Here is a 17,399-nt window from a genome sequence, read left to right as displayed (position 1 = left end):
CGATTCCGGTATAGGACTGCTATTGACGGTTTCCGCAAGTCACATCCTTGTCACCTGACAGTCGGTTTCTAACAGAGTCCTTCCAGTCCAGGTGAATCGAGAATTTCGACAGGATGCATTCTATGATTAATTTCATATACACAGTTCAGGACATTAGCAATCGCGAAGATGATTTGAATGTCAAGTTGTGCTTTGACTTGGTGATCGTAAGACCTACAGCGAAAGGTTTGTAGACCACTGCAGCTTTCAACGTCTCGACATCAGCGACATAATGTTCAAGCATTGGGTTTGTCACAAGGTCAAATGGTGTTCTACTGACTGGCAAAGGGCATAGAATTAGATCGACCATATCGTGATCTGCAGTAAATTAAGGAGCTGTCTTCTAAACATGAGTAACAGGTGCTGCATCGCCTTTGAAAGGGACCATTGTTTGATGGTTGGTTACCTTCCTCTTCGCGTCGCTAATGTGTCTGCCCGCATAGGAAGAGAGTGTTGCCTATATTTAAAAATGGATTGATTCCGCGATCTGGCAATTGTCCAGTAATGGGAAAACTTCATTGCTGTGCAATCGATACATACATTCCGCCCGAGAATATTGACAAGGCTTGGATCACCATCAAAAGTGGTTTTGTCTGTGGCGAAGATGAAATTACTGCCCACGCCGAAAGGATATTACAAGAGTTGACTGGCTGACGTTCAATAGATGGTCGAATGAATACTTTCCCACGTTTCTGAATTTTACGCCATTCAGTGATGGTCCACATCTTGAGGTTGATATGATAAACCACCGTGAGATGCGGATACGCACTACTCCTTCAAGCAGATGTTTGAAAATATCTTTGCAGGAACCCGCTCAACCAGATTAACGCGCGCGTCGCGAGACGGTCAAAGTGATCGTCTCCCTAGGTTACTGTTCCGTGCGAGCATTATAGCCTCAGCAAAGTTCGTACATTCACTCATTCGTAAAAGCTGGGAATCTGAGATCTATTCTAGTGAGTGAAAGAAGGGATTCCGAATACGGACACCCGCCTTGAATGCAGCAGCTGAAGGAGTGCTTCCTGCTGTTGTAAGGGTAATAGTTGAAATGACCTTTGACTGAGAGACAGCAGGCGGGATTCCGCTGTCGATCCTCCTATACCAACCCCATAAATATCCTCCTATTTACGAACATCCCAAATCTAGAATTTTTCGTTCGTCCTGTCTTGACCGACTATAAAAAATAATGAACTCGCGATTATTGAGACTAACATGTTGCGTTGGACCAGCGACATAAGACGCCATGATCAGATCCGAAATGGAGATATCCGTGATCAGAATGGGGTTACACAGATTATGGAAAAATTGCTAATTCGCAAGTCGTGTTAAGGAGAATTCACAAGAACATTGAAATTGATGAAAAACCATGAAAACGGGGGCCGAAAAACGATGGCTTTATAAGCTAGAACGTGATTTGAAAGTCTCGTGACTACAATGGAATTTGCTATTCCACTGGAGTAGGAGTAAAATTTTCCCGTAAAACCCTGCAATCAGTTGAACTACATTAGCAGAAACCGATAGCGATGGCCCGTGAGTGAGTAACCATATTAGTTGTAAAATTTGAAAACTTATAACTATTCCGGAAAGTTCCAAGCTTTCGGAAAGATACTTCGAAAGTTTCGACGTTGTGCGTGCTGTGTTGTAATTGATATTAGTAGCTATGGAACAGACCATACAGTAAAAAGTCTAAAAGGGTTGCAAATATCGAAAAATGCTCTATACCGTTACTAAAACGCCAAAACGAAGATATTAATGGCAAGCAAAGCGTCGAAAATAAGCAAAGGGTGCTCACCGTTCGACTATGTATGGTTCCATATGTCGCCTGGTGCTTGTTTTCAGTGCTTTACTCGTCACTTAACTATATTTTCAGCCTAAGGGAGAAAATGAGACCGGATAGGATAGTTCTCGCGGGAAGTTATTTTTAAAGAAGTCCACCAGAGGAGGCATGAAGATCATTAGAAGAAACGCGACAGGAGCGGGCGGGTAGGGAGGTAGAAGGCGAATCAAGTAATGAGTGCCGGAGGAATGCTCAGAAAGACCACCTTGGACAAAAGTACGGTATGATTAAATTAAAGACTTTCCGATATATAGCTCCAGTTAAAAACCTTAAGTAATAAGCCCTATAGGTAAAGTGCCCCTCCTCCCAGACATTTGGCCACGAAATTGGTGAAATCTAGTAGGTTTGAAGCAAGAACCGACGTTTCAGAGCCATCTTGCTCTTTAGCTACAATATAAGGTAGGCAAAGAGAGCAGTCGTTTAAATGATGTTGAAACAGGAGGAAAAAAGCAAATAGGGACCAATGTATCACCACTTCTGTGCATAGGGATAATGACAGCGTCGCTCTATAGCTTAGGTAAATGACAGTCATAGAGACTTTTTTTCTTAAATAAACAGAGAGGAAGGGAAACCCATTATCTTTGGTCTTAGCAAAAAGAGGTTAGGATGACTGGTAGGACCGGGACTAATATTGATGTCAAGGTTGTCAATGAACTACTCGACCAAGGAAGGAGTAAGGAGGACTATTCAAAAGTTGCCGGAAGGGCGCATTTATTTGGAAGAGAGAGTTATACATCGAGGAAAAATAATTACACAGTATGTTGCAAATTTAAGCTAGTCAACCCCGCAGTCTAAAAACTAGATGAAAGTGGGAAATGGCTGGGTAGGATTGCGGATGCCGCAGATTTGAAATCAAAGGGACTTGAAGGTCCTCAAATAGTTCTTACCAAACTCGGTTATCAGTGACTTTACTAAAGCTCGTGAGATTAGCATGACTGCCGGAAGACTTATAGTTTTTCTTTGCAACGGAACTTTTTATGGATCACAGCGGTGAAGCAGAGGGTAAAGGCGCAGTGTTTTGGGGAAGAAAGGAGGTAAAAAGAAAGAAAATTAAAGAAAATGGTATAAAAGGAGTTGTGAGCACGTCACAACCTTGGCAGAACATGGGAATTGATTCTCGTCAGGTTTAGGGTTTACCCTTTTTTGTAAGAATGATATGTGTACCTGATGAAGATAGAGGATGAAACAAGTGCGCGGCAATTCACTTTCTTCAAACGACGAGGTTAATATAAATTTATTTTTGGTCGTTTGGTAGATTCCCGTGAGAGGTCGTTCGCGTATTGCTTTTGAACCAGCTGAAAGTCTTTTCCAGTCCACCGTAGAAAAAACTTTCAGAAATGTTGACACACAACCTGCAGGGTCAACTTCATTATTTCTTTCCAAGTTTAGAGTGCTGAATTCCGGATTATCCTAAAGCTCACGACACAGCACTGCTTTATCAGGTTTGAAAGCAGGACGAAGTCTTAATCAACTCCAGCTCTTGGAGGAATGAGATATTTCTGTGATTATAGAACCTTAGCAGGCGTTGTTTCTCCAACTTGCACTTTGTGGATTGATACCCAAAGATCGTTAATACGAAGCACTCTCCTTGATATTAGGTTTGATTTCATTGGGTCAATTTTATTGGACAATATTTAAATATGTGTTTACAGATCTGAATATCTTACCATGTATCCATTTTTCCTACGAGTTAGTTCAGCTAAATAATGAGCTACGTTCTGCTGGGTAATTGACTACTGCTGTTTTCTTTCAGGTTATTGGCCGACTAGAACTCGGAGGGCCCAGATGTGTAGGTTCAGCGCTCAACCACTGGCAGGAAGTGCACAACTCACCACGACGGCAAATCGCCGAATGGCACAAATTGCACGAGTAGATCAAGTAGAAAGGATACGTGTAAAGCCAAAAAAACTTCGGCTTTATTGGCCATTTAGTACGTAAAGAACACTGTGAGCGAATGTTTTTAAGACAATGTAAGACAATTTGATTCAGAAACAAAAAGTGAAAATCACACACAATTAAGTACAGGTTTTAAATAAAAAACGTTAGAAACTATAACTAAAAGTTAAAAATTTCATTTTAACCGAATCATTTATGACATACTACGCTGAAGTAATGTATATTTATGAATAACGTACTTGTAAACAGTTATTTGACAAACACATATGCAATGAAATTATTATTACTAGCGAAGAAATTTTTCATTTCAGATGTATAATACTTCCGAGAGAAAAAAATTATTAAATTCATGTAAATTAAATACAAAATATATAACATATTATATAATTCATAGAAAAACCTTCTATATTACTGTAGACTGTCTCTTAGAGTGACGATAGCTGTTGGGGTTGAGAAAAGTATAATTTTGTATAACACAAACTGAAATACTCCAAAGAAGAAAGTTGCAATAGCTCTGGAAGCATTCTCTAGAAAATCTAAGGAACACTGACAGATGCGCGAAGGTCGTTCAAATTGCTCAATGTCACGCATTGAGGATGCCGTAATAGCTACACTCGAAATATAATCTCAAAAAGCTTAGAATCTTTGGGCCTAGAATTCCACATAAATAGGCTTCGTATCAGTTAAAATCAGCGCAAATCAATTTGGAAATCAAGCTTTACATGTCAGTAGGTGAAACTTCAACAGTTTTTTTAAAGCAAATCAAGTTGATATTACATACATATAATACAATGTGACTCATAATTACAAGCATCAAAACATTGCGAGGAATCCACGGAGATACCTTGAATTATTACACAAACGATATCATGAATGCATTACAAACTTTCCGAGAGTACTATTTCCTGGAAAATGTACTTTATTTTGCAGCACAATCTCGACTTATCGGTGTAATGGAGAAAATAGGCAAAACCTTACGAAACAAACAAAAATTCACTCATAATGATAACTTAAGCTGACAATGTAATATTATACTATTTAATTTTAAGAATAAATAGGAAAGTTGATTTTATTTATTTATTTCATTAATTACTATTATAGTGCTGTGTAAGACTCTGAAACGAACGTCAGAAATATGTATCATGACGAGGAAGCATAACATTCAATGAAGTAAAGAAACTGTACAAAATACGTAAATGCGTTCTTTCTTTTCTGTATCTTTAAGTTTGATCAGTAGAAACTGAATCGGCCTGTCTATCCGACACTACGGCGGTCCTTCCGCGGTACTACTTCGTAAATCCGCCAGTAAGCGGAAGAGAAAAGGAGGGGGGGCCACAGGGAGAATTCTACGTATCAGAACCTTTTCCTTTACTGTTGACAGGAAGAGGGGAAGAAAGAGAAGCTGCTAACGTAGACGCTACTGGTTTAACGCCGGTATCTAAACCTGGGAAGATTTTCAGCCGGCTGCAGAGGAAGACACTGCAGAAGAAGCTGAGGCACTTTGGAAATGAGGACTTGGACGTAGCTGCACCATCAGATGCGGTAACGTCCTGAGAAATTGGACATAAGGATGTGCAATCTTCGGCCGAAAGTGGGTATAAACTGGTAGTCCTGGTGAGACCCACCCTGTAAGAAGGAAACTCTTCTGTTAGTAGAAATGCGCATAAAAAGCGTAAGATCAACACGTCTGTAGTGGGCAACACTTTATTGTGCTCCGCGTTAGGGTCTGCGTCCACACTTTCTGCGAACACTAGAACCGGTATCCCGCGAGGTGAACAAATCAGTGAGAGAGATCTCAAAGAGACCGGTCCCTCCTCCAGGAATATGGACATGAAGACGATAAAGAAAAGGACGTATGCAAGAACTGCAGCCTCATTTCTGACTACTCTCGTGGGAGTTTCCTCCAAGGATGGCAAAATGTCAGAGGGACTGCCATCCCCTACGAGTGCCTGTGAATAAAAATTTGGAGCCTAGAACGTAGTCAAGATTTAATAATCAAGCTTTTGGCATTGGCTGCTCCATTTGAAGTACACTGAAAGCTGTGCAGGACAGAACACGTCGGATGTTGGATACCTGACCCTCGAAAGAAGGCAGGGGATATCATCCACATGCTGGGTGAACAGCACCCGGGCATTGACGCTATATTCCATGAATACCAGGCAGGACAAATCTTCAAATGAGGAGTGTTTTTGAGCTTGGTGTTCGAACTGGACCAAACGAAAGTTTCAGATGGTGTTTTACTTTTTCCTAGACACAACTATTGAGCATCATCTCCAATTGGAAAGCGAAGGATAATGCGGTCTTTGAATCATACAAAATATGTTGAATTGTAGTAACTTCTCTGCTTCTCCACAATGGAATTACGCGCGGAGGATAATACATGTCGGAATCCCTGTATGGGGGTTCGCACTGACGAAGGTACTACGGAGTAAATCCTACATGTTAATAACCCTTCCTAAACCTTGTATGGGAAACGGGAAGAGAAGCCAGAACCGTGAATGGAACTGGCTTGATGTCAGGTTACGTGATCGGATCTACACAAGATGGTATACGTACCAGAGAAAGTGTTTAGCGGAAAATAGAAGAATATTCCGCGTGAGGAGGTAGTTAGTTAGTTTACTTTAGTGAGGGCAGTCGTGACATACAAACTGCCTGAGACATACAAAGTACCTCCATCCAGATCGAGCAGGCGGCGCGAGATCTTGGGCTCCGCATCAATGAAGGGAAGACAAAGCATATGGTAACAACATTAAACCGCACTGGCCAAACGGGAAGAATAAAGATACGAGACTAGAGCTTTGAGACCATTGATAATTTCTCTTATCTAGGGTCGAAAATCACAATCGATAACAGCTTCGATGATGACATCCGCGCACGGTTGTTGGCAGCCAACAGAGCCTATTTCAGCTTACAAAAACTGTTTCGCTCGAAACGTCTCACAATAGGGTCAAAGCTCTTAATGTACAAGACAATGATCTTGCCAGTCCTCATGTATTCGATGGAGACCTGGGTTCTTAGCAAGAATTGCGAACTCTTGGCCGTGTTCGCGGGAAGAATCCTCCGAAGAATTGTTGGCCCTCTACGTGAGGATGGACGATCCCGTAGCCTACATAACGACGAAATCTATGAGCGATACCATGACCGTCAGGTCGTGGATAAAATCCGGCTCAATAGGTTACGGTGGGCGGGTCATTTAATACATATGGATGAAAGTCTATAAGGGCAATATCTATGGTAGAAAAAGAAGACGAGGCAAACCCTGCCTTAGATGGAGCGATGGCGTAGGTCAGGACGCCAGACAACTTTTAGGGATATCGAATTGGTGGACCTCGGCGCAAAACCGGGATGCCTGGAGTTCCTTATTAAGGCAGGCCTAAACCGGATACCGGTTGTTGCGCCGTTGATGATGATGATGACGAGGGCAGCCGCAGCTCGAAGCATTGAGACCTTTAAGAGGCTCGTTGTACTATCCCCGGATATCGTCTATTCATCGGCCTCTCGCTGACGGCGTTCGCAGGCATTCGCGAATCTGAGAACATTTTCTAGAGACAGAGAATGCGCAGACTCTTCGTTGAAGAAAACCTTACCAAGGTATCTTCGTCTGAGGTCTGAGGAGACCGGGCAGCTGCATACGAAGTGCAGGGCCGTCTATTCTTCCTCCTTATATTGGCTGCATATGGCCGAGACCACCACTCTGATTTTTTCTTGTGGTAGTTTAAGGGGCGGTGTCCCGTCAAAAGCTCTAGTTGGATTTTCATGTCCCGACAACAAAAATACCGCTCTAGCGGCCCCGGACCCCTTCACAAAAATTTTCGCCTGCCGGCAGAAGTTCCAATTTCGGCTGCGTGAATCCTTGTCAATTCTCCCTTCAGGGGTACTTTGCTTACCGACCGTCGAGCCGCGACGGATAGATGGCACGAATATTTCGAGTAGATTTCAGCATAAGAATTTGTTCATCCTCCACTTCCCCAAGCTTTGCCAACATTTGGAGCAGTTCCACCTGTCAGTGCAACTCTCCGGGCTAATTCTAGTCAATCCGTTGCGGAGTGTCATCCCCACGTACTCGAAGAGGGCGATAAGAACCACGTCTGCAAGGGCCTGATCTGAAGTGACTCCTGTCACGAAGCCTCACTGGAGGTTATCTGTTATCATTGGAACCGGGATGGCCCTTTGAGAGCATTTGTGGTTGCCCCCTTGTGGGAGTTTCATGATGATTGCGGTTATACCTGCATCACGGGAAGAACTCCTTGTGGGCTAATATGTGAAGTTGCGCAGTACAACTCGGATGCCGTACCCCTTAGTTGCAGCAGAGATGTTAGACACGCCTTGCATCCAGTTGTATGAATGCTGAGCCTGCACTCAGTATAAACCACTACCGCTGTTCCAGTCAATGCTTGTCCGCAAGTCAATGCTTGTCCGAAGAGGACCATGGGAATATACCTACACGGCAGGTATTCACGTTAAACCCCAGGACCTTCATGACAGTGCAATTCATGTCGAAGAAACAGTCTACGCGCTACGACAACACTTAGTGCGCTGGGTTCAATTGCTCTACCATGACCTGAAAAGTAAATGGATCTGCATAGTCGACTCCACAATGCAGAAGCATCGTATTCACCAATACGAACCGCAGGAATATCCCCCATCAGTTTTTGAGTTCGCTGATTCGCATATATACAATTTGTTTAACAACGATGCACCTTTTGATCCCTTAAGATCCAACACAGCATCTTCAGCATCTGAAGCAAGCTTATAACCGTTAGGAATTTTAGTATATTCCCTACTTCCAAATCCTTGAACTTTGCATCTGGTATGTGGTAAGTGTTCTCTCAGGTGCCTGGACCCACTTTGCATAAGTGCCGAACATTGTTCCAAAATGTGTATAGAAATTTCGTCACACTCGGCACAAAACCTGCAGGCACTGTCCGTAGCTTCCCTAGGTGATATTTTAGCCGGCAGTGACCAGTGAGGATTGCCACTATGATTGGGGGATTCTTCTTGGTGAGGTTTAAGCAATCCTTTGTGCGCTTACTTTCGTATCTCCGAATAAGCAGGGTAATATCCCGTTAAAAGGCCTATTAAGGTTTTCATGTCCCACTTCTTAAGGGACAACAAAAATGCCGCTCTAGCGGCCCCGGGTTCGTTCACAAATATTTTCGCTTACCGGCAGAAGTTCAAATTTCTCCATTTGGCTGCGTGAATCCTTGTCATTTACCCCTTCAGAATAGACTTGACAGTAGATGGCCGGATACCAAAAGCTAGTTCTGGCCTCAGCATTCTGGATTCAGAACCTTGGCGAGCCAGTCTGTCAACTTCCTCATTATCAGCGATGTTTGTGTCACGTGGCACCCACATCAGAAATGTTTCGTTTACTCAGCCAAGTTTCAGCAGCACCTAATGATAACTCCAAACCAACTGGCTTTATATGTCGTTGCTGTCTAGTACTATCGGAACAGTTTCGAATGATGCGACTTCTCCATTTTTGCCGCGCAAACATTCTTCTGTTGCCAATAAAATAGCATATAGTATATCTTCGCTTGGAAAATGGTCGCCATTTGCCAGAGAGGTCGAGCCAGTTCCATAATTGGATTTCCCGAGAACACCTCTGCGCCCGATCCGATTTCGGTGAAAGTTATTAAGTCTGTAATCCCAAAAGATTTGTGGCCAATTAGCGACTATTCTTCTCTTTTGATGATTACGACGGGGTATGTCTTTTCGAAGACGGATCTGGAGACCATATGATCGACGGGCATCAGAGCCACCTGATGTTTGCCAAGAAATTTCCAAATGGACGCATGAACGTATGATTAGCCGCCTCTCCACACTCGAATAGTATCAAGCCTATATGCGCCGTTAGCTGCTTTCTGTTTCACCTCCAAATGGATTGCAGGTAAATTTAGAATAACATCGAATGCCACGGTCGGGGTACTACTCACTGCTCCAGTAATACTTAGGCAACCGAGCCTCTGAATCTGCGTCAGCAACTTCCTGCTGTTAGCAAAGTTCAGTCTCGACCATTAGACAATGTCCGCATGCATCAAAGTGGATTTTATTATGGATGTCCAATGAATCCGTTTTGATGAAAGTCCCCAGGTTTTAGCTATCGCAGTCGTGCAGCACCAGAGCAGTATGCAGGATTTTTGGTATTGTTCCTGGGTATGATACTTCCACGTTAACTTGGAGTCCAGATTTACCCCTAAATATTTGACTGTTTATACCAGCCGGATTTCCCCCCCTGCTAAGATGGGTATGGTGTAGCTGCCCATCCTAGCGTTCACCGTGAGTCCATTATGGAAGCACTAACTGTGGATTACATGCAGTGTTGCATTCAGGCGGTCACATACTGTGCCCGCAAATTTGCCGATAATTATTACATCTAGATCATCCGCAAATGCTTGTACGAAGACCTTTGTGCCTCCCATGAGCCACAGCAAGGTGTCTATTACCAAAAACCATAACAGAGAAGAAAGAACCACTCTCTGTGGGCAACCCTAACACACCCTGCCTCAATAGACTTCTGTTCGATCAATATGTTGATCTCTCTCCACTCTTGCATGTGAAGGATCGAACTGATTAACAGCGGCTCGGATTTCATGATGTCTTGCCGCGTTGCAATTCGCTACGAATGAGGCATAATTGAAGGCGCCTTTGAAGCCGATAAATGTGCCTTAGGCGTATTCTTTATCGGACATTGCCTTCATAATTTTTGCCTTTACCTGGAGGAGTGCTGTCTTCGAGGATTTGCCTTTCTGGTAGGCATGTTGTCCACAGTAAAGTGGCCACTTAGGGATGAACCGATCTACTAGTCTCTCCAGTCCCCTTAGCAAACAGGAAGTTAGGCTGATCGGTTGGGAGCTTTTCGCATCTGTGTAAGTGGGTTTTTGCTAGTTTGCCTACACATCACGCCAGCTGGTTGGAATATACACGTGCGCTAGGCAAGCGCGGTATATACTCCGAATGTGTAGTCCCAAGACATCCATTCTCTCTATTACTAGAGCGGGAATAATGCCATTCAGACCTGAAGACTTATATCTATTGAACCAGTTAAATGCCCATTTCACTCGTTCCAGTGAAACTACTTTGCATACCAGAGTACAATCTTTCGATTGAGGGCTGAATGTGTCTGTCGGCCCCGTGATGAGAGATGTTCTCTGTGAAGCATACTTCAAGCAAGTGGTTTGCAGTTTCCTAATCGCTTTCTGCGTACCTCCCACATTGTAAACGTGGATAATCCAACACCTGGCTACGTTCTTTGACAAGGATCCGATTTAGTTTTGAAGTTGACTCAAAAGAGTTGGTCTCTTCGCAAAAGCTTCTACATGATGATTGTTTGGCCGATCTTATGCTCTTCTTTAGGGTTTTTTGAGCCCCTTTGTACTGATTCCAGTCAGTGGCTGAATCAGACTTTAGAGCTCGATTGAGGAGCACCCTTGCCTTTCTCCTCAGTTTTGCCAAATCCGAATTCAACCATGGTGTTTCACCCTTCTTTGGCATCATGAGTGGATAGTTCTCTTCGAAAACTTTCCTCGAGCTAGTTGTGATAATCTGGGTTGTTTTCTCAATTCCTGCAATGGATTTGATGCGTCTCCCATGTGTCGTAAGTTGGGCGTTCAGTTCTGCTTTTTACATCGCTCAATATGCCTTACGTGTATTCCGAAATGGAGTGGGTGGAGGTGGATCCATGTCCATTACGAAGTCAATGCGCCTGTGATGCGAGAGCTTGATATCGTTTGATACTCTCCACTCTGCCACAAGAGCCGCAATATCAGGGGATGCCACCGTGATGCCGATTACCTCTTGTCTGACCACTTTGAAGAAAGTGGGTTCATTACCCAAACTGAGCATCTGCAATTACAGATACTCCAGTAGTCTCGATCCTCTGGCATTGATCTTGGAACTTCCCCAACATATATGGTAGGCGGCAACATCACATCCTGCTATTATTCCCATTCCTTTACTTGGCATATTGGTTAACTTTGACTAATGTTCTACTGGGAGCTTTGCCTAAGCCATAAGGGAAATAAACAGAGCACCATAGAAACTCCTTATTTCCGAGTTGGTTTTTTATAGTTAATTTGATCGTTATAGTGTCGCCATCACATAGGCTGGTAACCAAGAGAGTTTGCTTAACTTTTAAAACCACCAGCGGGGTCTATCACTTCCATTGCCATACAACAAACCAGCATGTCGGAAGCTGAAGCCCCTGTATACATGTCTTGCAGCTATTGATCCGACGACTGATAAGTGTAGTTGAAGCTTTACGTAAAGAGGTAAGTTCATTTATGGACGTGGACATGGACTCTGGCATTTTGGGAGAGAAATCAAGGATGAGAAGATCGAGTCTTTGACGGTACGGTGTAAGGGAAACCTGGTTACACACCATCTGTGACATACGCTCCTAAATGTTACTTTTTAAATATTAGACTGAGTTTTTGTGGAAAAACATAGAGCCTTTTTCTAACTGATGAAAGCGAGGCTGATAAAGCTGCATTGCCGTTATCTTTTTTTCTAGTGCAATAGAGAGAAACATAGTTGCCTCTACTTACTACATATTTCTTTGTGTCCTCCACCGACGAAAAAACTAAGAATCCTTAATGACTTTCGTTCGTATGTAAATCGATATCTACGGACACTGCCTGCAGGTTCTGTGAGGAGGAGGACGAAACCTCTATGCACGTCCTGGGACAGTGTCCAGCACTTGTGCAAAGTAGGTCGAGACATCTGGGAGAACACTTAATACCAGATGCAAAGCTGAAACTTCTGGAAGTGGGGAACATACTAAAGTTCCTAACGGTTACTGGCCTGCTTGAGATACTATGATCAACAGGTACACTATAACCAGTAAAAGGGGCACAATAGTTCTTCAAGGACGCGTTGCGACTTTCCCTTAACAGAATAATAATGTAAATCGATAAAAAATCGCGGGATGACTTATCATCTTGACCATGCTAAGGGACATATGCAGGGCAGTAAATAGAAAATCCGAGCCTGGGGTGAAAAGTATGTGGAAAAACTGAGCTTGGATTGAAAATTATCCATTTTTCATTCAAACTTTTGTCCATCCCTGAGGGGAATCTCCGCTTCCTAGCCCCAAATCATGTATATGTATTTTTTTTATTTTCCACTTGTGATACTCAAATATCGCAAGATTTATTTTAAAAATTTCGTCAATTCAGATAGGAAGGGCGCTGGTAAAGAGAATGAAAAGTTCTTACCTGTGTAGTGTATATGCTGACCACTGCCTTCAAGATAATCCAATCGATGAATATTATTGCTCCAGGGCTCTGCTGAAATTTAAAGAAATTCATTTAATTCAATTTCTATATAAAAAAGCTTATATGAAAAAAAAGTTATATCTTAATAAAAGCATCGTTTTAAAATATATCTCACATTGAGGGCCACATCATATAAGATAGTTTTGTCGGATCATTAAATTTCAAACAATGTATTTCAATCTGGGCATGATCAATTATTAAAATAAAAAATGAAGAACTATGTGGTTTCCTTCTAACACAAAAATATTGCACATTAACGGAAGAGATGCTGGAAAGATTGGGTTGTAACATATGTAATGGCGCAAATGATTGCCTTTTCTGGACGCAAATCCGGCTCTAATTGTAGCTTGCCCAGATAAAGGGGTCACCCTCATTTACTGTGATAATTATGTTTGAAAGTCGGCAGTAGTGGCTGTGTGATCTGTGGTGATAGAACAGGTGCTGAGCACCAATAATAAGCTTATTTTCATTTTGTTCTTCATGCAGTATTGTCTCCGGTTGAATCTGAGCTAAACAACATTTTTGACGACTGACCCTAATGAAACAGGCACTATGACTGTCAGTGACAGCGATCTGCCCAGAACTGAACGGCTTAAGTATCTTATTCCACAGGCGTTCCTTGTGATCGGCATATCAGCAAATAATTCCAATCTATCGCAGTGTCGCCCGCCCTTCATTTTTCTATGGTTCTGAGTGATGGCCAACTGCCGTAGACAATGAATGGTGTCTTGAGGTGATGGACGGAAAGAGAGTTATATTTTTCTGTGCCGAATTAAGTCCGTCCTACATGGCAGGAAATTCTGCTCCTTTCGTCCTATTTCGAAGTATTTAGAGGCTTTTCCGTGGACATTTCTGAAGTATTTATCTTCGAACGTAAAATAATTTTAGGGCATGCATACATTAACTAACTTGCCATACTTTTCCACTACTAAAAAAATCGATTGGGATTCGTAAAATCCTCCTCTAAGTACAAAAATACCCCTCTCACTTGGCCACTCGGAATGAAAGTGGCGGTAACCTCATTTCCCGAAATGACTCCGATTTTTTTATGTTTTCCACTATCCCCTCCCTACTTTTAAGGTTCTGTGTGAAAAAATAAACTTATTAAGATCTTACTGTCTGATTAAAAACTATAGCAATTGTTGTCAACCACGCACGGCTAACTACAGAGGTTGCCCAGTCTATGCTGAAATCAAGCAAAAATCGCAACCCACACAACGAATTCAACGGTGCGAAACAAATACCATCCCTGCCAGTACAATTGCGATTGAAGGCTTTAAAATCATACTTCAACAAGGCTACGCTATCGTTTTGAAATCCGCACCTCAAAGCCAAGAAAATGCAAGCTCTCCAACCCGCAACCATGAAATACTTCTCCTTACACTGAATCAAACGATGAACTAGTTTATGGTCTCGATGAAAACATGATGCGCAATCAGACCCAGATTTTACAGGCCCTTCTCAGAAGCAAATGAGCCAGCTCAAAATATGTTATTGGAATGCAAACGGCATTAACCAGTATAAACTGGAAGTACGACACTTCCTCTTTGAAAAAGAAATTGACATAACGGGGCGGTATTGCTTCTACGACACTAAGCATCCGGAGGGAAAAGCCTACGGCGGTATCGAAATACTTATCAGATTCGGCGTTAAGGGTTATTTTCTAGACGATTGCTGCATTACAATCCTTTGCAAAGGGAATCCAGGCTGATCGCTCCCAAGAGAGGAGGAACATGCTAGGAGGAGGCACTAGACTTGACATCAACTCATCTGGCGGCCCATTTATTGGCCAGCAGATCGACGAAACATCCTAGATCTGATTGACTTTGGTGTTTTTAAAAATCTGAGACTGAGTTGATAGCGAGCGAGTCGTGCTATGAGATAATTTCAGACCACTCGCCCGTCTTTATAATACTTGCGAGCGTACCTTCTATAACAAGTGATGTAAGCAGGGAGTTAACAATCAAATTGACGAACTGGTGAAATTTCCTTAAGTATATAAGTACTCCATAAATCAACACTTCCTTGAAGACCAGAAGTGAAATAGACAAAGCCCTGTTGAAATTCAAGGAAATAATGACATAATAATGACCGTGGCCGCACAGCAGTTTACCCCACGACAATGTGTTCCATTCTTCCAAAAAATAGGTGGTCCAAGTAAAACAGAAGTTGAGAAGATTAGAGCAGGTTCACAGATCTCCAGCCATAAAAAAACAATTGGCGAAGCAAAGTTACTTATGAGTTTTATCGCCTACTGCATCAACTGATTTTTCGCCATGGCAAGTTACAAGAAAGTTACAGAAGCTGCCGTCTGCTGATCTCAGTGGGGAATCGAATGACCTGTTTAATGCAGATCTGCGAACAGCAGCTGGCCAGAATTGATGCCGAAAAAGGGACGGCATTTGCAAAACACCATTTGTCCCCCACTTGCCGGATATGCAGACGAGGCTTCCAAAAATATCCAGCTTTTTATTTTGGAACCAAACAAGTTGCTCAAGTCTTTAGAGAATAAGTTACCTCAAAGAAAGCTCCAGGATATGACCTAATCACGGGAAAAACGGTCCACATATCGCAATCACTCACGTGACTCACATATTCAACGTCGTCTCGCCTATTTCTCCAAGGCTTGGAAGGTTTCAGAAGTTACAGTGATTCCTAAATATGGGAAGGACCAAACGCAGGTTAGACCATACAGGCTCATAAGTCTGCCACCCATTCTCTCAAAGGTGTTCGAAAAAGTAATACTTTCAAAAATATACCATAGTATAGTGAAAAACAAAGTAATTCCTCAGCACCAGTTTGGCAGAATCGTCTCTGAAATAAGGAGTGCCCTGGATGTAGCACAAGCCCTCGACAAAGTGTGGCACCAAGATTTGATTTTTAAAATAAAGAAGCTGCTTCCGGTAGTTTCATGGAATTTTGGACGCTTTTCTCTTGGAGCGCAAATTCAGGGTGAAATACACAAGCTTCACGTCTCGCGAATACAACATTCAAGCTGGAGTCGTTCAAGACAATGTTCTTGAACCCTCACTCTACATCATCTATACGTCAGTTCTACCAACTGATCCTAATCTGAGAACTTCAACATTTGCAGGTGGTACTGCCATTTTAAGTATCCCCAAAAATCCTCATGTTACATAAAAAAATTTAAAAGTCAACCTAAAACAAATTGAAAAGTGGTTTACAAAATGAAAAATCCCCAAAAAATGTTGTCGTGTAACCTTCGTCCTGAACCGGCAAAACTGCGCTAAGGTCTCAAACAATGGTGTAGCCATCAGCCATCATCTCCTAATCCCCAAGTTGTCCAGCTCCGGCCTACTTTGGCCCGAACCGTGGGTGGATTTACGTTGGATATAATTCGCACCCTTGTTGAGTTTTGGGAATTATAAAGGGGAGCGAAGCTGTAACCGTTTTTGTCCTTCTTTTAGTTTTTGAACTTGTTGAATGTTAAACCCAAAAAGAGGAGTCCGTGGACCATAAAGAGTGAGAGCAACTTTCTGTCCACTTGGTCTGGTCCGACATCAAGTCGATGCGAACTTAGGTCTCCCTAATACCTAAACAAAAATTATTGTTAGTTTCTATTTAAAAAGATTCAATAAAATAAGTATGTAGTTAAAAAACTGTTTGACTATCTGCCACATGAACACAACGACTAAACCTATTATGATGAAATTTGGGGGACAAATTTACATGGATTAAACAATCCCACGCATACGATGAAAGGCATGGTTTTATGTGGAATTTAAGGGGGTTTTCATTAGAGCGAAGAGAGGGTGCAACATTTTTTTACACGAATATGACTATCTCAAATATCGGACAGGTCTCGATTAGTATTTTTTGAAGCTAGATTTGACATTTGCTGCACTGGAGCACTGAAGGAGTCTGTTCAACTAAAGCTAATAATAGTAGATAAGTATATTCATACTCCACTTATCACAGGGTTACAAAATTTTGCAAAAACCTAAAAGTAATATAGGGCATAACATTGAAAAGTTTGAAGCGAATCGTATTATTGGTAACCAGAAAGAGCTACCTTTTCTATCGGCTGCTATGATTTGCCTGTGACCATTACCTGCTCTCTATACCTTTGGTAAACAGTGGATTGTTTATAATACCTGCTTTGAAACTCTGCATGCTGACACATTTTCCAAGATATAATTGCATTTTTTCAGGGAATTTTCGATCTTTTTTGTAGAATTCGGAGAGTGGGGTCGGTCTTTAAGGACCTCGAAAAATTGGGTATTATTAAGTTTTTTTTGCATGACTGTATCATATTCTTTTCCATGATGGCAATGGGTTTCCCTTGTCCATTGTATAGATCGTATACAGTTTTCGGTTTAAATTTTCTTCTTTTT

General features: G+C 42.2%; 1 protein-coding gene across 1 annotated transcript in view; it reads left to right on the top strand.

Annotated features, from left to right (window-relative positions):
* The window catches only part of LOC119658705 (synaptotagmin-11), a 94,373-nt gene extending 89,407 nt beyond the window's left edge, over positions 1–4,966 (top strand). The window contains exon 5 of the mRNA XM_038066314.1: positions 3,627–4,966. Within this exon, the coding sequence (XP_037922242.1) occupies positions 3,627–3,746 (120 nt within the window). The 3' untranslated portion in view covers positions 3,747–4,966. The remainder of the gene's footprint in view (positions 1–3,626) is intronic.
* The last annotated feature ends 12,433 nt before the right edge of the window (positions 4,967–17,399 follow it).

The sequence above is a fragment of the Hermetia illucens genome, chromosome 6, assembly GCF_905115235.1.
Source record: "Hermetia illucens chromosome 6, iHerIll2.2.curated.20191125, whole genome shotgun sequence".
Taxonomy (NCBI): domain Eukaryota; kingdom Metazoa; phylum Arthropoda; class Insecta; order Diptera; family Stratiomyidae; genus Hermetia; species Hermetia illucens.
The sequence above is the reverse complement of the archived record's forward strand: the minus strand, read 5'-3'. Positions and strand labels throughout refer to the sequence as shown.